Source organism: Rattus norvegicus, chromosome 7, assembly GCF_036323735.1.
Source record: "Rattus norvegicus strain BN/NHsdMcwi chromosome 7, GRCr8, whole genome shotgun sequence".
NCBI classification, from domain to species: domain Eukaryota; kingdom Metazoa; phylum Chordata; class Mammalia; order Rodentia; family Muridae; genus Rattus; species Rattus norvegicus.
The window spans coordinates 81,773,072-81,796,759 of NC_086025.1; the positions used below are offsets into that span (position 1 = coordinate 81,773,072).

At 36.4% G+C, this 23,688-nt stretch overlaps 1 protein-coding gene across 7 annotated transcripts in view; it reads right to left on the reverse strand.

Moving 5' to 3' along the window:
- Window positions 1-23,688, reverse strand: part of Csmd3 (CUB and Sushi multiple domains 3) — a 1,319,129-nt gene that overhangs the window by 1,135,731 nt on the left and 159,710 nt on the right. For all 7 annotated transcript variants that reach the window (XR_010053386.1, XM_063264433.1, XM_063264432.1 and 4 more), the window contains exon 3: window positions 11,945-12,057. Coding sequence is in view for 6 of the 7 variants with exons in the window: in XM_063264433.1 (XP_063120503.1) it covers window positions 11,945-12,057 (113 nt within the window). In the remaining variant the exon portion in view is untranslated. The remainder of the gene's footprint in view (window positions 1-11,944; window positions 12,058-23,688) is intronic.

The following is a 23,688-nucleotide window of genomic DNA, read 5'->3' on the forward strand; positions in this document are numbered from 1 at the left end:
GTGGAAGAAACATTGCTAAAGCTTAAATTGTATATTGAACCCAACACATTAGTGTGAGAGACTTCAACACCCCACTCTCACCAACTGACATGTCATGCAGACAAAAAATAAACAGAGAAATAATGAAACTAACAGACATTATGAATCAAATGGTCCTGACAGACATCTATAGAATATTTCACTCAAACACAAAAGAATATTCTTTCTTCTCAGCACCTCATAGGTCCTTCTCCAACATAGTCTATATAGTCAGTCTCAAAATAAGCCTCAACAGATACAAGAAAATTGAAATAACACCTTGAATTTATTAAATCACCATGTATTAAAGCTGGATTTCAACAACAGAAACACCAGAAAACAAACATACTCATAGAAATTGAACAATTCTCTACTCAATGATCTTTGCATCTGGGAAGAAATAAAGAAATTTAAAAAAATTCTAAAATTCAATGAAAATTAAGGCACAACATACCCTTATTTGTGGGACACAATGAATGCAGTGCTAAGAGGAAAGTTCATAGCACTAAGTGCCTCTGAAAAGAAATTTCTCATACCAGTAATGTAAAAGTACACCTGAAACCTTTAGAAAAAGAAAGAAGTAAGCTCAGAAAAGAGGAGTAAAAGATGAAATAATCAAAATCATGGCTAAAATCAATCAGTTAGAAACAAAGAAAACAATGAAACCAAGAAAAAAAATCAGTGAAACCAAGAGCTGGTTCTTTGAAAAAAAATCAACAAGATAGACAAACCCTTAGCCAAACTAGCCAAAAGATGTAAAGACAGTATCCAAGTAGACAAAATCAGAAATGAAAAGGGAGACATAACAACAAACAGCAAGGAAATTCAAAGAATCATTAGGTCTTGCTTTAAAAGTCTGTACTCAACAAAATTAGAAAATCTTAGTGAAACAGATGGTTTTCTAGATAGATACTTCCCAAAGTGACATCGAGATCAGGTAAACTGTTGAAACAGCCCTATAACCCTAAAGAAATAGAAGTAATCTTCAACCCCACCCCACCCCCAACACACACACACACACACACACACACACACACACACACACACACACACCACTAATAAGCCCAGGGCCAGATGATTTTAATGCAGAATTCTACTAGACTTTTCGAAGAAGAGCTAATACCAATACTCTTCCATATTTTCCACAAAATAGAAACAAGGAATAGTGCAAAACTCATTCTATGAAACCACAGTCACACTGATACCTAAACCACACAAAGATTCAACAAAGAAAAACATTCAGGCTCATTTCCCATCTCCAGGATATGGGAGGCACTCAAGAATCAACGGGGGTACCCTTAGCTGTGACTCACAACACTGGGGATAAGGAACTTGAAGAAGTCATCTCTTGTATCCAGGCAGGAATACCAGTAGAGTTATAGAGACACCAACTGACTCATAAAAATTTCAACCTAAACTTTATCCTGTCAACTAGAAATCTGGCACAGGAGCTGGAGTAGAGACTACAGATGGACAATCAATAACCAGCCCATCTAGAGACCCATGCCATGGGCGAGAACTAATCCCTGACACTATTAATGGTGTTCTTTACGCTTGCAATCAGGATGTTGTCATCTGAGGCTCAATCTAGCAGCTGACTTAGACAGATACAGATACTCACAGCCAAATAGTGGATGGAGCTTGGGGACTCTTATGTAAGAGTAGGGGAAAAGATTATAGCCCCTAAAGGGGATAGAAACTCCACAGGAAAGCCAAGAGTCAATTAATCTGGACCCTTGGGACTCTCAGAGATTGAACTACCTACCAAAGAGCATACAGGGGCAGGAGCTAAACCTCCCTACATAAAAGTAGCAAATATACAGCTTGGTCTTCACGTATATCTGGAAAAACTGGAGGGCAGTCTAACCCAAAAGCTGTTGTCTGTGTATACGATATGCTCTCCTAGCTGGGCAGCCTTTTCTGGCCTCAGTGGGAAAGGATGTGCCTAGCCTAGCAGAGACTTGATGTGCCAGGCTAGAGTAATATGTGGGGGCACACACTCAGAGGAAAAGGGGATGGAGGATGGGGAAAGGCTTCTCAGAGGGGGGTTACCAGGAGAGGGGGCAGTGAGTAGGATGTAAGTGAATAAATAAATAAATTATTACAGAAACAATTTTAGAAATAAGGGCCTTTCTATTTGTATATACCAAATTTTCCTTTGCTAAATACTGTGATTTCTTTAGGCAATGAAAAAATTTACATGTGACAAGATAAATTGCCTGATAAATATTCTCACTTGCCATAATAATCTTATAAACTTGCAGATAAGATTGAATACAACATGCTTAATGAGTGATTACCTTAATAAAAATTTTTATTGGTATGTTAAAAAATTGGTATTCATCCATTTGTAATGGTTGCCACATTCTTCTGTAGAAGCCCTGAGTCCGGTCATTGATCAGCAGCCTAAGGCGCTATCTCCACTTAAACATGGTACAAGTTTGATTGGGTTCTTGTATATCTTAGTCACACTAACTTAGTTCAGCATCACTGTCTTCTGCAACGGACTGCTGTATCAATAGATATCCCTTGCCGTTTTGTTCCTGTGTATGGGAATAAGGTTTCAGAAACCAAGTATTTTATCTTCTTGTTATTTCTTTGGTTGGACATGAAATAAAGTCTTTGATTGTGATGCAGTGTACTTCAGTGTATTCTGATTTCTGAAGGATTTATTAATATTCTGATTGAATTTGTAGGAGATCAGTTTGTTAAATTTAAAAGACTACAAAATGTCTGAAACTTAATAGTTGCTGATGATGTCTGTATCCTCAAAACTACAGAGTATCAAACTGTATGGTATTGGTACAGAGAAAGGCAGATCAGTGGAATAGAATTGAAGACCCAGAAATGAACCCACACACCTATGGGCACTTGATCTTTGACAAAGGAGCTAAAACCATCCAATGGAAAAAAGATAGCATTTTCAACAAGTGGTGCTGGTTCAACTGGAGGCCAGCATGTAGAAGAATGCAAATTGATCCATTCTTATCATCCTGTACAAAGCTTAAGTCCAAGTGGATCAAGGACCTTCACATCAAACCTGATCCACTCAAACTAATAGAAGAAAAGGTGGGGAAGAGTCTCAAACACATGGGCACTGGGAAAAATTCCTGAACAAAACACCAATGACTTATGATCTAAGATCAAGAATCAACGAATGAGGGTTGGGAATTTAGCTCAGTGGTAAAGCACTTGCCTAGCAAGTGCAAAGCCTGGGTTCGGTCCCCAGCTCCGAAAAAAAGAAAAAAAAAAAGAATCAACAAATGGGACCTCATAAAACTGCAAAGCTTCTGTAAGGCAAAGGACACTGTCATTAGGACAAAATGGCAACCAACAGATTGGGAAGAAATCTTTACCAATCCTACATCTGATAGAGGACTAATATCTAAACTATACAAAGAACTCAAGAACTTAAGACTCTAGAGAGCCAAATAACCCTATTTAAAAAAATGGAGTTCAGAGCTAAACAAAGAATTCTCAGCTGAGGAAGAATGAATTGCTCAGAAGTACCTAAAGAAATGTTCAACATCCTTAGTTGTCAGAGAAATTCAAATCAAAACAACCCTGAGATTCCACCTCACACCGGTCAGAATGGCTAAGATCAAAAACTCAGGTGACAGCAGATGCTGACCAGGATGTGGAGAAAGAGGAACACTCCTCCATTGTTCGCAGGATTACAAACTGGTGCAACCTCTTTGGTAATCAGTCTGGAGGTTCCTCAGAAAATTGGACATTGTACTACCTGAGGACCCAGCAATACCCCTCCTGGGCATATACCCAAAAGATGCTCCAACATACAACAAAGACACATGCTCCACTATGTTCATAGCAACTTTATTTTTAATAGCCAGAAGCTGGAAAGAACACAGATGTCCTTCAACAGAGGAATGGATCCAGAAAATGTGGTACAGCTACACAACGGAATACTACTCAGCTATCAAAAACAATGACTTCATGAAATTCATAGGCAAATGGAATTTACTAGAAAATATTGTCCTGAGTGAGGTAACTCAATCACAGAAAAACACACATGGTATGCACTCATTGATAAGTGGATACTAGCCCAAAAGCTGAAATTACTCAAAATACAATCCATGGAACACATAAAGCTCAAGAAGGATGACCAAAATGTGGATGCTTCACTCCTTCTTAAAAGGCTGAACAAAAATATCCATAAGAGGGGTTATGGAGACAAAGTTTGGAGCAGAGACTGAAGGAATGGCCATTCAGAGCTTGCCCCACCTGTAGATATATATATATATATATATATATATATATATATATATATATATATATATATATATATATATATATATATATATCCACCAAAACTAGGTAAGATTGATAAAACTAAGAAGTGCATGCTGACAGGAACAGGATATAGATCTCGCCTGAGAGACACAGCCAGAACATGTCAAATACAGAGGCGAATGTTAGCAGCAAACTACTGAACTGAGAATGAGATCCCCATTTGGGGAATTAGAGAAAGATCTGAAGGAGCTGAAGCGACTTGCAACCCCATAAGAACAACATTGCCAACCAACCAGAGCTTGCAGGGACTAAACCACTACACAAAGACTATACACGGACTGACCCTTGGCTCCAACTGCATAGGTAGCAGAGGATGGCCTTGCTGGGCACCACTGGAAGAAGCCCTTGCTCCCGCCAAGGTTGGACCCCCAATGTAGGGGAATGTCCAGGGGTGGGGGCGGTAAGTGAGGGATGGAGATGGCAACACCCTTATAGAAAAGGGGGAGCGTGAGGGGATAGGGGGCTACTGGACAGGAAACCGAAACCTGGAAAGGGAAATGTAAATAAATAAATATCAAAAAAAAAAAAAAAAAAGAATCCTGGCTACTGTTACAGAGGTTCTGAGTTCTGAGTTCAATTCCCAGCAACCACAGGGTGGCTTTCAAACATCTATAGTGAGAACTGGCGCCCTCTTCTGGCCTGCAAGCATGCGTGCAGGCAGAATGTTGTATACATAATAAATCTTAAACAAAAATAAAAATAAATAGATTTCAAAAAAAATAAAACAAACCTATGGAGTATCTACAGATAAGCCACTTGTCTCTATTAAGTCTGTCACTACAGGGCAAATTTTATCCAAATTTAATCAAACTGACTGAATAATACCATGTTATAGTTACAAAGTGCTAAGTTCAGTTTTAAAGGTGATCATCCTTTCTAAACCAGTGTGTATGAAAAGATATTTCTTTCTTTAATCCAGAAACATAGTTATCAGTTCTCTTAAAAAATAGATTCTTTTCTTATGCAATTCATCCAATCACAGTTTCCCCTCCCCCTGCTTCTCCAAGCTCCCTCCCACCTTCTCTTTTCCCCAGATTCACCTGCCATTCATTTCCTTTCATAAAAAAGCGTGTATCCAAGGTGAATATTTTATGGCTGCTGAAAGGACTCTAAGGTAACAAGTAAGTATCAAGTAAGTTTTACAAAGGCTTCCCAGACTTCCTTAACCACTGTCTCTCAGTGCTTTGGGAATATTGCCGGGTGTTTTGGGTCTTCCTAGCAGGTAACAGTTAGCTCAGAGCTGTACATCATGAGCAGACTCTCTTCTCCACCTCTATGATTGTTTTACTCTTTGCATATGGATGTATCATTCTTTCTTTGGTTCACCCTGAACAAGGATGGATGACACAGGGACAGCATTGTGATTCCTGTGAAACCCAAATGAAAAGACAACTATTACATTATTCAGCACAAACAATACTTTGAATGCCTGCTAAAAAGAAATTTCGTATTTGAATAATTCTTAAGCAAAGACAAAATAAATAGCAGGTTATATCTGTTCCTTCACTCAATACTTTTCAAAAAACTTAAATGTACAAAAATGATAATACATGAGAACATATTTGTTTCTTATTATTTATATAATACAACATAAGAGATACTTAGCATAATGTGTTGAATGACGCTAATTGAACAATATTTTGTTATATATTAAAGTATTTGGAAACAAACGTTTTTAAACTTATGTTTGAGCAACTTATTATAGTTTAGAAAGAGAGAAATAAATCACAAAATAATTTCTAGGCCACCACACGATGTATTTTAATGCAATTAACATACAATTTCAATTATAATGATTATCAGAATATTTATAGGTTTTTAAAGTAAAAGTATCTCCATGTATTATTAGAATTAAACTAGTAAGATTTTTCAACTAATCTCCATCCTAGCATTCATATAAAACTATAAACGTATGTAGTTGGCAGATGTAAATCTTTTAGCAACATATTTAAAGGAAGGATATTCATTGCAAAATATGACTCCGAAAATTACTCATTCTATTCTGAATAATAAAGTCAATCTTTTTGTATCATCTCATCCTTTCTATGTGAAGCACAAAGAGTATGTATTATAAACTTAGTATTTTGATTGCTGTGTATAATACTAAGGAAGTAGGGATATTTAATAACACAAAATATTTATTATCATATCTTAACCTCTGATGTAAACAACTATATCTGAAGTAATTAAATCTTGCATCTGCCTTCATGAACTGTCCTATGTTTTATTCCTTCTGAATATATATATATATATATATATATATATATATATATTCTGATGGTCAGCTGTACACTGTGTAAGCTGAGTCTCAATAAACATTCATTAAATGAATGGTTTACATCATGTCAGGGATGTGCTGAAATTAAAGACAAGTATAAAAAGAGTATAAAATTATCATATGACCTCAAGATTCTTACAGATTATTGCAAGTAAAATATTCAGAACCAAGAGAACCAAATTGAGAAAATGTACTGACACTCTGACCTTACAGACAAATTTTATAACAGTGAGTTCAACTATGTATTTTTTAAAATTATTTTCAGAAATTGATGGCATTTGTTACACTGAATGTCCTGAGCAAAATGGAGAGACTTGAGTGAAGCTGGCATCATTTAAAAACTATCCTTCATAAGAAATATAAAATGTTCATACGAAATTTCTGTAAATTCACACAACTCGTTATTAGACAAGACTAGAGATTCAGAAAATTCTGGAGACTGTCCTGCTACACTTTGCCAAAATATGAAACGTATAAAATGTAACCTCTTACTTCTAACATTATTCAAACCATTGAAGCTTCTTTGTAAATAATATAAAATATGTTTAACTTGGATATGGAGACCCAACATGAAAATAAATAAATCTACATCTATATATTCAAATCTATATTTTATTACAATATTATGTTTATGACATATACTGATCCTGCTTAGAAATTTCTTTTTATTTCTCCCATTCTTCCTACTTTCATGTCCCCAATCCAGATATACTCCCTTTTCTTCTCTCATTAGAAATAAACAGGCTTCTAAGGGATAATAATAGAATAAAAGAAAATAAAAACAAACCAAAGATGCTGAAATAGGACAAAGAAACAAAAGGAAAGGAGGCCAGAAAACACATAAAAAAATCATATGTAAACATGGAAACCCACTCCCTGTCACACATTCAAGAATACTATAGACACATTACTCTAGGAGCCATAATATATACCAAAGGGCTTGAAGGGTAAACAAAAAGAAAAATTAAATAAAAATTAAAAATGAAGACATTAAATAAAAGCCTTAACAGCATTTATCATAAAGTGTCTGTCTGCCAAGAATTTAACTTTGGAATTAGAGTATTTCAATGGATAAATTCATCTGCTCTGTGTAAACCTAAAGGCAAAAGAATTCAGTCTGTGCAAGAGGCATTGAACAAGGATGCTGTCTTCACATGGATGAAAGTTCATGCTCCAGGTTTTCCGAATCATAGCATCTGTCTTTATAAAATATGTTTAACAAATAACTTAATATTTGCAATGTTACAGCAAAGAATACTCTGGCTGAGACTCAATTGTTTTGCCAGAGAATGACTGACTTGATTGTGACTTACATGCATTTGCTCAAAATCGTGCTTAGACTTTTAAAGCTTAATAATTTAAAAATTCTATAATTCAAAACAAACATTAAGGTGCATTGATCTTCTCAGGGGGATAAGGATGATCTGTATGATAGGTGAGTGGGATCTAAATAATCTAACTATTTTTTATTTGTGAAGCATTTATTAAAACAGTTTTGTGGCATTTTAAAACGTTAAAACTGATGTATTTATCTTTAATTTTTTTCAAAAATTTTTAGCACCTACTGAGAATTGTTCTGATTTTAGCAATACTTTTGTACTACCATGTACTTGATCAGAATTGCTTAAGTTCCCATTAAACTTCTCAAAACTATATAAGGATTGCAATGGCAGAACATTTCAATAAACTTTTGAAACTGGTCACCACTATATTTTTTCAATTTCTTGCTTTTTGAAAACTGCTATGGTATCTTCCAGAATGAGAAAAGTCACTTCACACCATTGTGAGTAGACAGCAAAAAATTTTCTGTGAATGCCACACATTAGCGTTGTCAGCCACATCTCTTATGCTTCTGAATTAAAATATGAAAATGATGGTGATCAACACAGAGCCGGACACATGTTCAAGGTGCAGAGAATAAGAGACCGCTGGAAGCTTAGCCCTAAATAGAACGTATCTACAGACCTCCCTCCTTGCAAGTGTCTTTTGGATACAGCAGAACAGCTGCACATATGAATGCACAGCGGTTGTGACAGCATGAACAAACCCTAGCAAGCTTGAGCCAGATCTCATCTCAGCACGGAGAGGGGAGCTGAGCGCTGAGTGTCACCCCTAGCCGAGTAGCTATTGGCAATTGTTAACTGCAAGAAGAGGAAGAGGCAATTTTCTCCAAGAGTGGAGCCTCTGGTAAATCAAACACTCTGCAGTGAACAAACACACATCCAATAGCATCTGGCAAGAACAAATTGGTCTTGATGGGGAAAAAAAATGGAAAAAAACTTTATGCAAATTTGATGGGATTAGGACTGAGACAGTATGAGACAATAGGAATGGAGACGTGGATTTGGGAGAAGTTACAGTAGAAGTAGGAATGTGATCAAATCACATGAAATTCTCAAGGAACAAAAACAAACAAACAAAAACAAACAAACAAACAAAAAAACCTATTCTTAAAGAGGCCAAAAGTTTCAAATGTGTTCATCATATGTAGAAAGGCATAAGAACCTTATTCACAATTAGGCTTATTAAAAAATAATTTCTTATTAACTTTACTCTTGCCAGTTTTCAAAAATCATTTAGCTATATAGTACAACTACATAGTAGGTATTGGTGTTTCTCAAACTCATTGTTTCAATGAACAGAAGGGTCTTTTTCTTCCTGTTTAAAATTACCACTAAAATACATATGAGAGAAAATTCTATAAATAAATGATTCAAACAATGATGAGAAATGTAAGATAATGAGAAATAATAATGAGGAAAATAAACACCTGGATATTGAGAGTAAAAAAGTTTTTATGAATTGCATACATCACAGCTTGACTCTAGACATCCAATAATTAAGTATTTTCATTCCATGGTGAAGAGTATCCTAATGTGTATCTTATAGATGACATGAGAATTGCACCCTCCATTGTTTAATTTAATGATCTACAGTAGTCTAATGAAAGTTAGAGATGATACAAATCTTCTGGCACAATGACTGCAGTTGGATTTATATTTTTCAGTCATTTATTTCACACTGGAAAAATTGATTAGAACTGCTTGATAATTCAATTCTATTCAAGGGAAAAACACATGGGATTTGAGTAGTATTACCATAATCTTTTGTTCTCTTACTTTGGAAGCAATCAGATCTAACTAAAAATACCCAGTGGCAGTGTCAGAATGATCAGTGGCTGGATCTGAGACCCATGAATCATGGTAACAGGAGACGTGTATGTACTAGGCACTCGTGGCTTCCAACTTGGATGAAGCCTTGAAGGATTATAGTCCTGGATAAGCTTCAAAGTTCAGGTCTTTCTGGACCAATTAATGAGAGTTCAGCTCACATTTTCACTTTGTGAGACCCTGAGCAAATAATCCAACGGAGATCTTTGAGATTTTTCACATATAGAGCTATAGGATTGCTTTTTGTGTGCTCTATTTAACTTGGAGAATTACAGTAAATTGTTATTGAAATTCAAGAAACATAGGACACATGGCAAAGATACCAACGTGTGGTAGCCAATCCCACTGGTATTTGAATATGTTATGTATTTACAGTTGGAACATTTCAAAAGTATATTTGAAAATTATAAAAAAATATGTCATGTTTCCTAAAGAAAAAAATAAGACAGAAATTTACAGGGAGCAAAACACTGCAGAATTAGGAGTCATGTTTATAAAAGCAATGATAGCTATTGAAACATTTTGGAAAATGAATTTATAAAACTTGACAGCTAAACTAGAAAACATGCTAATGTCAAAACTCACCAGCTGCTCTTATATTTTTAATATACTTTGTACTTGTTTGAAGTGTAAACTACCCTAAAAATAACTGTAGCTTAATGAAAAGAATATAAGATTTTTCTGAATAATCACCTAGAAAATATTTGCATTCTTAAAATCATAAGTATTGTCAAAATTACACTTAAACTTTTGCAATTATGGTAATGAATATTATTAATTAACTTGTCAAGATGAATAAAAATACCTTGGAAAAGATTACAATGAAGATTGAATTCATTTTTCTTTGAAAGGGAAGAATTGAGAAGTGTAAGCCACAAAAAACTATTCAAAGCTTATACATATATTGATATTTCAGATAAAGTTAGGGAATATTTTATTTCCCTGGTACACTGTATTTTTGAAGAAGAGGAGGAAGAGAACAAGGAGGAGAAAAAAACCAGCTCTGTATCAGATAACATTTATTTTGCAACTTTCTCAGATATAAAATGCTTTTATTTGGGCTGTTGCTTTTGTGCTTCTTTCAAGACTGTTTTGTAGTATATTCTTTAAACATTCTATTATACACTGCATTAGTATACAGGTTAGGAAATGATAGAATGTCACTACGGTTAAGGGGTAGATTCCACTCATTAATATAAGGATTTTTGATAAATAATAAACAGAAAATTATTAATCTTGGACTTCTAACAGAAATATTCAAGAATAGATTTTTTACCAGTAAAAATTTTATTCACTTAAAAATATGTATTTCTATACATTTAGCATCCTCAGCAGAACTGGGGTTTTTGTATACCACCCCACTACTCTTTGATATACTACCATTATTATTATTATTATTATTATTATTATTATTATTATTATTTTTAATCATTTTTACAGTCCAGTCATTATCCCCCCCCAGTCTGCCCTCCAACAGTTTCTCATCCCATTCCTTCTTGTCCCCCTGCGTCTCCAAGAGGATGTACCGGATCCTCACTCCCATCGCACCAGACCTCCCCACTAACTCTTAAGTAAACAGGAACATTGTTTCTATTCTGAGGATTAGTTTTGGTGTGAAAACATAGAAGCTAGTAACATTAGATGTTTACAGTACTTTAGTGATGATAAGAAAATAAATTCCTGGGGTTTAACTAGTCTGATACCCTCCTCTGGCCACCCCTGATACTGCATATCTATGGTACACATACACAAAATAAAAATAAATACATCTTTCTTTTCCTTTTTTATTGGGGTTTTTATAAACATTTCAAATGTTATCTCATTCCCCCCGCCCAACCACCCACCTCTACTGCCTCTCAGCCCTGATATTTCCCTACACTGTGGGGTCCGGCCTTGGGAGGACCAGAGCTTCTCCTCTCTTTGGTGCCCAACAAGACCATCCTTTGCTACATATGCAGCTGGAGCCATGGGTCTGTTCCTGTGTACTCTTTGGATGGTGATTTAATTTAAAAAAAAATAAAGCCATCTCTTCACAAGATTTCGGACAAATATGTGAACAACAACATTCATTATGCTTCTATAGTAAGTAGTCTTCCATTATCACACTCGGAGAACTCCTGTTTACATATGTATGGGAATTGGTATCTTTTATATTATCATCACTTACCTTCATAATATACTTTAAATCCATGAGCACTAACAGCAAAGTCACTGGTCAACCGTAGTGAGAACACGGATTTGGTACTTGTCACTGGTGGTGGTAGGTGGAATCCTGTTAACCTAAAAAGCAAAATGTAATTCTTAGCTGTGTAGTCATTAACAGGGTTTCTAGAAGGATTAAAAGGCATGCTATCAAATTCCTTTTGTACTGTTTATTCATGCACGCAGATATTTCCTTCCAATTATTATAAATTAGCTATCAAGGTACATTATATCGACTAAATTTTACTCACATGCGTGCATTGCTTTTTATAATATCCATCAACAGTATTATTTATATTAAAATTCTCATTAGTTCAAGCTTTGGGAATGAGAAATTTGCCAATTTGTGTTTAAGACTATTGTGGGTCATTAGTTTTAGTAAGTGATCCTTTAGAAGAAAACTTCATTAAATACATGATTTGTGTGATGCTTATAATGTGTGTGTAAATCATTGTCCTTGAACTAAAAAATTAGAACATAGGGACAGAAAGGTATATAAAAGAAAGTATAAATCAAGTGCATGTAACAATAATTTAAACTCGTTATTTTTCCTGATACAAATGATATTCTATGACAAAAAAGCAGCTAATTCTGTTGCCAGCTCAGAAATGTATATGCTTCCACATAAGACAACACATATTTTTATAGGCTCAAGAGTGTTTATGCATAGTTTGTATTTCATTTTATTATTTGTTCAGGAGTAATATGTGATTTGCTATAAGGACATTAGTTATTTATAACTACAGGTTAATTATAGTTATAATTCATTGATAAATTATGACATATGTTAGTGCAACTACTGCATTACTTCTTCCTTAATATCAGTAAGGGATTAAAGTGACTAGTTACTGCTAGTATTTGTTCAAAGCCACTCCTTTAACTGTGATAACATGACACAAAGTTTAAATGTCACTATTTTTGTACTTTGACTGAAATGTCAGTGCAATAAAAGTAGCAAATAGTATCCACTAGTATTAATGGCAAGTGTTTTAACTGTGGACCTTTTGAAAATGTTCTTTTACCTTCCGAGCTTAATGTATCATATTTTGAGAACCATGGTTTTTGAAGAATTCATAGCATAAGTGTTGTATATTCATAAAGACTTAGTAGTAGAGAAAGACTTCCCTGCTGTGGACTGCCATTGTAAACTTTGTATATTTTGAAATTTTGTAAACCCTCAAGGCAATAAAGTGGTCCTGTCCCTGTCTGAGAAACTCCTGCAACCAGGCCCCTCCTCTAGACCATCCAAATTGTCAAAAGTGCATTTCCAGCCCCTGTAACTGCCACAAAGGTCCTCTCCAGCCCCTCAATAGGACCCTTCACGTATTACACTAATTTTAGGGAAAAAGTCTGAACCAAAGGTCACTGATTCCTGAGCAGATAAACCCATCAATCCCGAAGTTTCCTACAAAACCCACCAACTCCTGAGCACAAAAACTCAACAATTCTGAACATGAAAACACACACACACACACACACACACACACACACACACACACACACACACACAGAGGAAATTTCTACTCTGGAAAGGACTGCCACCACAAGAAACCCTATTATAAAGGCTGGGTCTGCTCAGTTCCCAGTTGACATCTCTTTGTAGCAGCAGCAGCCCTCCCTGGATTGGTCTCTCCATATTCTAGAACTTCCCAATAACACCCTTTTTATAAGTTTGCCGTCTGGTATGACTCATCAGAAGAAGCCAAGAACAGAAGAGTGGAAGAAACAAAGGAGTGGAGTGAGGCTGAGGTCCATGGGTTCCTCTGCTCGGTCTGGGATACCTTCCCCTGGGAGATAAAACGCCTCTGTTGAGAAAACTTCCTCAGGTGTGGTTCCTGGGCTTCCATGTCTCAGGTTACTCTTCAAATGGTGTAAGATCTTCCTTCAGGCTGCATGGTTCCTGGACTTCCAAGTCTATACATATGTTTCCAACCAAGCAGGAAGGCCAACGGCATGTATATACACTTGGAATAATTCATCCTACCCTATGACATATTTAAGTTCTTTAGAGTTTGTCCAATATATTTCAGACTTGTAAACATTCTAACATTTTTTTACATTTCAGGATGCATTCATAGATTTGAATTCCTCTCTTGCTATGTAAGCTGATCCCTTAAGTTATATAATGAAATCATTTTGGAAAATAATAAGTTTGTAGTATGTGTTTGTGTGTGCATGCGTGTGTGCGTGTGTGTGCGTGTGTGTGTGTATGCGTGCCTGCGTGCCTGCGTGTGTGCGTGCATGTAAATGTTCTTGCTGGTACTTCTGCACATGTATGCATATGGAGGCCAAGCATAAATATTGGATGTCTTTCTTGATCATGATCAAGATCAATCAATATTACTTGATTATTTACTTGGAGGAAGTGCTCTCTCACTGAACCTGGGACTCACTAATGAGTCTGGCTGGCCAACGAGTTCAAGGAATCTTCTCTTCTTCCAAGGTTCCACCCTTCAGCACTGGTATTTGAGACATGCACTGCTACTGCTGGGTTTAACATGAGTGAGGCAACCCAAAATCAGGCCACCATGCTTGGGCTAAAGGCTTTATAAACTGCACTATTTACCCAGACCTTTCTATTGTGAGTTGTTTCCTTGGCAAATGTTTAGAGTTGTATCTGTTATCAGAAGCATATATCTGTACTTAATATTTTAATGAGGTATATATTATTTTTATTAATGCCACATAACATTCTCACTATGACTAAGATATTTGGAACTCACTAACGTTGTCTTTCTGTATCAAATATTTCAAAACTTTGTAATGAAGAATAGATGCATTCTGTTTGTATCCGTGGTTCTACTTACCACAAACTGATACAATGCTTATCATCACCACACACTTACACTGGTCTTCCTAGAGCACGGCTTAGCTGATTCTTTGCTTAATGTTACTTAACTTACTTAACTTAATGTTTGCTTAACTTACTATTAAGGTGTCCCTTAGCCTTAATGGCTTCCTGGAGGCTCTGAAGTATATCACCCTCTAATCAAAAACAGTAAGTCTGTTGCCAGAATTCAGCTTCATGTAGTTGTATAATTAAGATCTCTGACTCCTTTTTGGATGAATAGTTGAATTCTTTCAAGACATAGAACATTGTCTGTGTCTATTACTTCTTTTATGGTCAAAGCTCTCTACATGTAAATTCTAAATTAATTAAATTACATTAAATGGATCTCCTTGTTTAACCTTATATAATCTGTATTCCACCTGCAAGTTTCCCTGTGCCATGCTATCAAATATTTTCAATTGTTTTTATAGAACCAATATTCTGTCACACTTAATTATTAGTTAGCATTTGCTAGATATGATACTTCAAATTAAAACTTTAAACAGCTTTAACTGAATATTTAAGGTAAATGTAGCTTCTAAATTTGGGGAAATAATAACTGGAAGAAATATGAATACATGTCTAACATGAATATGATTTTTCTCTTACTTTTGTTTTTATATAAGTTTATGTAAATAAAAAGTATACAAATTGCTGAACAGACATAATATATTTCAGATTAAGGAATAAAACATTGCTTGTAATACTGAATTCTGTTTTCATGTCTGTTTGTTTATTGCTCCTCCAAAAAGACAGTTATCATCCTGACTTCTACCAATAATAGATTTTCGCATTTCAAAGATTTATGTGTACTGAAACATAAAAATTATGCTGCCTCTCAATTCATTGACTTATTATTATATTTGTTCTATGACTACAGTAGATGGAGTCATTGATCACTGTTATACAGTATTCCATTCTATGAATATTCCTTATTTATTTCCTATTCAGTAAGTAGACATTTGTTATATAGAACCTTATAAACAATATTGTCATAAACATTGTGCATATTTTAAAATCATATGCATATAACTCTATGAAAAATACATGTATAAGTAAAAGTACAGTTGTAGATTGTTATCTTTATACAACTGAAGACAGGCACAATATAAAGCAAGGCCTGTGATTTGGCAGTGAAAAAGTAAAACAGGGACAGAGTTTGGTAAGGCGGTAGAGAGGGGAAAGAAAAGAACCAAAATGGAGAAAGAGAAGGACAACCTGGACAACCCAGATCTGTATGGTTTTAAATGGCTACAGGTACAAGGGATGGATTTTTATAGGACAATTTGTCTTATCTAGGTAGGAAGTTTATATCATTATCAATTGTTTGTGAGTTTGTTATGTGGACATTTTGTGGATTGGGAATTTAAGGTATAAATCTGGTAGCTAAATTACAAGCTTATTGAGTTTTGATTTTAACAGGTAACTGGGAGTTGTGACTATAACCACAGGGGCAGATGCTGGGAATGTGAGCAGAGTCCTCGGTAAGAGAGCCTTGAGATAGGCAAACTCTGTATGGACATGGTGACAACCTACCTTGGGAACTAGATGATAGAGTTGCAAGACGGTAGCCACTGTGGGCTCAGATAGTAGTAGCGTGTGGCAGCATGGAATGGAGATTGGGAGCTTAGCGGGTGAGATGCTTTGCTGACTGAGATGAAAACACCTGGCAGATGACACTGGCCCACCGGAGCTGGCTGTAGTGCAGGTAGGTAGAGATTATATATATATGGAATCTCTATATATTTACTGCAACATACAGTGATATCATTAATACTTCCTCACTCAAAATGTTCCTGTATAGCTGGGTATGAGTACAAGTGTTGCACATTTATAGCTATCGCTCTGTGCCAAGTTGGACTTAATGTACACTCAACGGGAGGGAGGGGAAAATACCTGCTACTCTAAACCTAACATCGGAGGGCTAGTCTTTTAAGTAAGATAAATATCTTAAATAGAAACCTGTTACTGCCTCTTTGCAAAAGCATTGCAATTACTAACTGCATGCTAAATATTCATCTTCATACATACAGACAGATGTCACCAAAGAAACTTCTTATTTCAAATACAGAGATCATGGTGTGTCCAGACCAATGTATGCATCTATAACACAGTTTCTTCACCTTAGGATCAGGGAACATCTTGAAAGAGGGAGCAGGAAGATTTTAAGAGATAGGAGGCCAGGAAACCTACTATGAGATTGTACCTTTCAGAAATGAGAAGAACCATGGTACTTCAAGAATGTGACTGCCTAAGAAGAGTAGAACACGTGCACCACCATTTGACATGCTAATGTGGAAGGCAGAAATTTTATGGGGCCCCATCCCAAAGAAAAATATAGATTATGAATATGAATGAATGAAAATTGGGGCATGTACATGGAAGGTATCATGGGAAGAAAGAAAAGGTGGGGATTATGTAATAATTACATTTTAATTTTAAAAAGCAAAATTTATAAATATGTTTAAAAACCATTTCCCTCATTGAAGTGTCCACATTGTTTTCCAACATCAAACCAGAAACTGTCTCAGAAATATGTGAAATCCAAATATGTTAATGGAGAAAACTATCAGAAAAACTTGTCAAATCAAAACCAGACAGCCAAATCTGATTGATGGTCTTTGAATCCAGGCTTAGATCCACACAACTCTTTAGTGTGTTGCCTTACATGGCTAATGGAGCATTACGGACATAATCAAGAAATACAGAGTGGGACGTCATGCTGTATCATTTGAACAGCTCCCGGGGATTCACGGAGTAGAGGCAGTGGTTCAAGAGAAAGATTGAATTGCAGAATCAAATGTGAGAGTGATACAATTCCTGACTTTGAAGATAGAAGAAGAATATAAGTCATGTCATGTCAGGTAGCCAGGAGGAGGTGGAAGTGCAGGGAAACAAACCATCAAACACTTACACACACACAAAGGGAGCCCTGAGTATCTAATTTCAACTCAATGAAGTCCTACTTGAAATGCAGTCCCACAGTCACACAATGATGCACCCATGTTATTAGGCTATCGCATTGGTAGGAACTGTCCCAGTCACAAGAACTAGTGCACAGCTCTCCTTTTTACTCCAGAAACAAAATCTTTAAATATCTACATAAAAATCAGTGATCCCTGTAATTCTCCATAGGATCCCTTTGGAACCTACTGACTACTTTGAAGCTTGAGGATTCAGAAAATGTTTCTCAATATTTACTTGTTTATAATTTTAAAATATCTCCAGATTTGATGAATATACAATTTTTATCACAAAAAATCATGATAAACAAGGAGAGATTTAAAAATCCTTGATCAAGTTCACAGTAAAATAATTTATAAGAATAAGATATTATCATTATTTTTCTTCTTATATATTTTATATTTTAGTTTTTAAATTATTTATTTACAATTCAAAACATCAGATAAGCTTATCAATGGAATGAAATTCAGACCCAGATGTGAATCCCCTTCCTTCTAATTCTTTTATACTGAATGCAGAAATACACATTTAAACAGAGAGCATCTTTAAACAATGTTGCTGTTGAAACTGGATGTCTACATGTAAGAAAGCTTAAATAAATCTATAAATACATCCCTGCACAAAACTCAAACCCTAATGGATCAAAGTCTCAACATAATGCTAGATATACTGAACCTGTTCATAAACAAAGTAGGGAAGAGCCTTGAAATTATTGTCATAGGAAAAGATGTTCCTTTTTTAGTTATTTTACTAATTTACATTTCAAATGTTAATCCCCTTCCCAGTTTCCCCCTCCACAACCCCCTATCCCATCATCCTCCCCCATGCTTCTATGAGGGAGCTCCTCAACTCACCCACTCCTGCCTCACCACTTTAACATTCCCCTACACTGGAGCATGAGTCTCCACAGGATCAAGTGTCTTCCCTCCCATTGATGCCAGACAAGGCAATCCTCTGTTATATAAGCAGTTGAAGCCATGGGTCCCTCCATGTATACTCTTTGTTGGTTTAGTCCCTATAAGTTCTCGGGGTGGGGATGTCTGATTAGTTTATATTACTGTTCTTTCTGTGGGGTTGCAAATCCTTTCAGCTTCTTCAGTCCTCCTCTATTGGGGTCCCTGCACTCAGTCCAAAGGTTGACTTCGAGCATTTGCATCTGGATTGATTAGGCTCTGGCAGAGCCTCTCAGAAGACAACTATACCAGACTCCTGTCAGCAAGCACTTCTTGGCATCAGCAATAGTGTCTGGGTCTGTTGTCTGCAGATGGGATGGATCCCTAATGAGTGGCCCCATTCCTCAACTGGGCCAAGCCTATTCACTGGATGTGGTCTCAACAGGTTCTCTCTCCCCTGTGATGGGTATTTTGACTAATGTCCTCCCTGTTGGACCCTGGGAACCTCTTGGGTCCCTGTTATCTGTGACTTGCTAAAAGCTACTCCCAGTTCCCCATCCCCCACTGCTATATAGCTCCATTCAAATTCCTGATCCTCTATATTTCTCCCTGCCTCCTCATCTCCCCCCACAGCTAACCCTGCCCCCCTTTTCCCTTCCCTTTCTCTCTCCTTTCCAGATCCCTCCTTCCCTCTACCTCCTGATTATTTTCTCCCCCTTCTGAGTAGCACCAAAGCATCCACACTTTGCTCTTCCTTCATCTTGGGTTTCACAAGGTTGATGAGTTATCTCATGGGCATTCTGAAGCTCAGAATACCCTACTTTTCTTTCCAGCTTTATGCATATGAATATTTTATCTGCAGAATGTCTGTGTACCATGTGAGTACCTGGTTGCCCATGGAAGCCAGAAAAAGGCATCAGATTTCCTGGATCTGGAATTACACAGTTTTAAGTCATCATGTTGGTGCTTGGATTTGAACCTCAGTTTTCTGAAAGAGCAACCAGTGTTCTTAACCACCAAAAACACATCTCTAACTACAGACCAACATCTAGCTTGTCTAGTGAAACCCCAGTTCGGCCTTTCTTTGTCTTTATAATACTAATTAAAACAGTAAAAATTTACATGCAAATGTGCATATTAACATAATTTATATTCGACTACAAACTTATACTCACTCAGATATGTAAATAATATATTATTTCAACTTTAAAAAAATTATCAGCATTTTCCAACATAGTAGAGGTAACATGAAAATTATTTTACAGTAAAGGCTACTTGTCTGTAATTATACATAAATAATCATCATGTACTGAAATGATTAATATAAAGACATTTATTTTTGCGTTTTAGTTCAAATAGTAAAGGAAGAATAAGATAGTTGTATCATGGGTATTTACAATGACTTGTGTTTTCTGTTCTGTAAGACTAGATTTGGGAAAGCATAAGGTTCTGCATCCCATAAAAATTCACCTAATTATTTTCCATTATACGTTATATTTAATTAGTGTTCCTATTTCTCGTTTGGACTTTAAGAAGACAGTTTGGTGATCTTACTAGTCTACCATTCATGCTTCAGTTAAAGCCTCTCACAGAAGAATCCCTAGTAAGTACTTGTTCAATTAATTCATTGAATTGGCTATTCATATTTAACCCTAAATTACGGGATCTTTGCTGAACAGAGGGCAGAAAGAACAAGAGATGGTGGATTATATCAGGGAAGTCATGTTTGACAGACACAACAGTGCAGATGCCCATGTTCTCACAATCATTTTGACAGGTGAATACAACCTATGCAAGCTTCAGCCAGACAAGCACATCCCAGCATAGATGTCAAGAAAGTATATATGCAATCCAGCCACTAACTGAGGAGCTGTTGGTATTTGCTGGCTACTGGAAGAGAAAGGGTAAGATTGTATGTTCTGTAATTATTTGTCCTCTAGTCTGCTGATCACCCAGAAAAGGACCCAATCCTAAGACTAGCTATAAAACAGAAACTGGACATGATAAGGAGAGAGAGAGAGAGAGAGAGAGAGAGAGAGAGAGAGCGCTTATCAGGAATCAGTGACTCAAAGTTACATTGTTTTTAAAATTTATGCTCTAATCTGTGTCATATATTTGTCAGATTTCCTTCAGGTTTATGAGAAAATGAAGATCAATTAGAAATAAATTCTACCTTCATTGAAAAAAAATCATTTGTCTCATGGAAAATCATAGTGAAGAAAGAAATGAATTGGGGTCAGAAGTTATAAGTTTGTTTCTATGCCCCAGTGGCTGTCAGCTGAATGAATTTAAACAGCTTATACTGATTTCTGAGCTGTCATTTCTTCAACGACAAACCATAGAAAATATGGTTGTGCTGTACAACCTTCTTTAAGGAAATTGCTACCCACAGGACCAGTACATCATATATCCCTGAGAGAAAACAGAACAAAACAATCACAGGAGGCAGAGGGAGTGAGGGACCTGGGTGGGAGAAGGGAGGGGAAAGGGTAAACAGGATCATGTATGGGGAGAAACAGAATAGAAGCCCAGAGGGCCAGGAGAATGATTGGAAATACGCATCAGTATGACTGAGGGGCAGAAGGAACCTCTAGAAAGTCCCAGAGACCTGGGATGTGAGAGGCTCACAAGGCCCAGTGGGAATGTCATTAGCCAAAATGGCAACAGTAGAGAGATAGAACCTGAAGAGACTACCTGTAGTAGGTAGGCATGGTCCCCAGTTGAGGCAATGGAACCACCTACCCCATCTTCAAAATTTTGACACAGAATTGTCCCTGTCTAAAGGAAATACAGGGACAAAAATGGAAGAGAGAATGAAGAAAAGGCCTTCCAGTGACCAGCCCATGGGCAGGCATCAAACCCGGACACTATTACTGATGTTACATTGTGCTAACACACAGTACTTCTTTCAGAGGCTCTACTAAGATAAATCTAGATACTTACAAGGAACCATTTTATTGAGGTCAGGGACCACTATAGAGAGTTAGAGGAAGGACTAAATAAAGGAGCTAAAGAGGAAACAACCCTATAATAAGAAAAACAATATCAAAATCTCAGACTACTCAGAGCTCCCAGATATTAAGACACCAATCAAAGAGCATACATGGACTTGTCCATTGCTGTGCTCTCCCCTACCCTCTAACATATGTAGCAGAGGACTTCCTTGACTGGCCTCAGTGGGAGAGGATAAACTTAATCCTGTAGAACCTTACTGTCTCAGAAAAGGGGGATGCTGGTGGAGGTGCAGTACATGGATGAGTAGGTGAGCACCCTCTCAGAAGTAAAGGGAAAGGAGATGAAAAAAATCTGGAAGGGGATTCCAGAAAGGAGGGGCAATATTTAGAATGTAAACAAATAAAAGACTGTAATTTTCAAAATGGGACACAAACTTAAACAGAGAATCCTCAACAGAAGAAATTCAAGTAGATAAGAAACTTAAAGAAATAATCAACTTCTTTAGCCATCAGGGAGATTAAATCAAAACTTATGTCTAAGATCAATAATACAAATGACAGCTCATGGTGGCAAGGATATGAAGTAAGGAGATCACTTTTCTATTTCTGGTGTAACAGCAAACTTGTACAGCCAATATGGAAATCAATATGGATGTTCCTCAGAAAGTTGGGAATCAATCCATCTCAAGATCCATCTATGCTACTCTTGGGTATATACGTAAAGGATGGTCATCCATTCTTCCACATGGACACTTCCTCAACTTTGTTCATTACTGCCAGAAATTGGAATGAACTTAGATGCCCCTTGTTTTAGTTAGGGTTTTACTGCTGTGAACAAACACCATGACCAAGGTAACTCTTATAAGGACAGCATTTAATAAGGGCTGGTTTAAATGTAGAGAGGTTCAGTCCATTATTATCAAAGTGAAAACATGGCATTGTCCAGGAAGGCATGTTGTAGGAGGAGCTGAATGTTCTACATCCTCATTTGGAGGCTGCTAGAAGAAGACTGGGTTCTATGCAGCTAGGAATAGGATATTAATGCCCACCCTCACAGTGACACACCTAATCCAGCAAGGCTACACACTTCCTAATAGTGCCATTCCTTGAGGCAAGCATATATAAACCATCACATCCCTCTTGGGAAAAATAAATTAGTTTATATGGACAAAGAAAATGTGGTACATTTACATAACAAAGTATTATGCATCCATAAAAAACATAACATCATGAGATTTGCAAGTAACAATAGAAAATACCAGATCATGAAAGACAGATGTCATATGTATTCACTTGTAAGTGGACATTAGCTGTGACATCAATGATACGAGGCTACCATCCATAGTACCACAGACTGTTGGTATAGAGTAAAGGACTTGAGGCTACAGAGATCTTTTATAAAATGGAAATAGAATAAATAGTTATAGATGGCCGGGGGAATGGGAGAGTCAAGGGAAATGAGGGAGGGGATATGTGGAGAGACTGCTAAAATTCAGAGCCATTTCAAGGGTAGTGTGGAAACTTAATACAGTAGAATCTTTCAGGTATATATGGAAGGACATTTAAATAAATTTGCCAAACAATGTTCTCTACAAATTGACAGCAAGGGTCTGTGGCTTAAAATAATATCTAGTCAACTCACTGAACACAGAGAAGTCAAACTTGTGCTCAATACAGTTCTCAACCCTACATGCTAGCACCTTTGTAACTGAAAAATGAGCTTATTACTAAGATTCTCCCAAAATGATTCCAAATTCTAAACTTACAAAGAGTTATGGGCTCCAAGTGATCTCAGTCCATAAGCTTTGAATTTTTTTATTAAATACCTTTGAACTAGGATTGTTTAGTTTTTCCTGATTCTGCGAGTTACACTGAGGATAAAACTATAATCTAATGGATAGAACATTCTTCTCTCCAAAACAATCTCAGATGGTTTCACTTGCTCAGTCTGTGTAGAGACGGGCTGCTGCTATAGCCATTTTTTCTCAAAGAGTATAAAATTTGTTCTTCAAGGTATTTAATATTATACAATGAAATATTAAAAAGGCAATAATTTCAACCCATATTT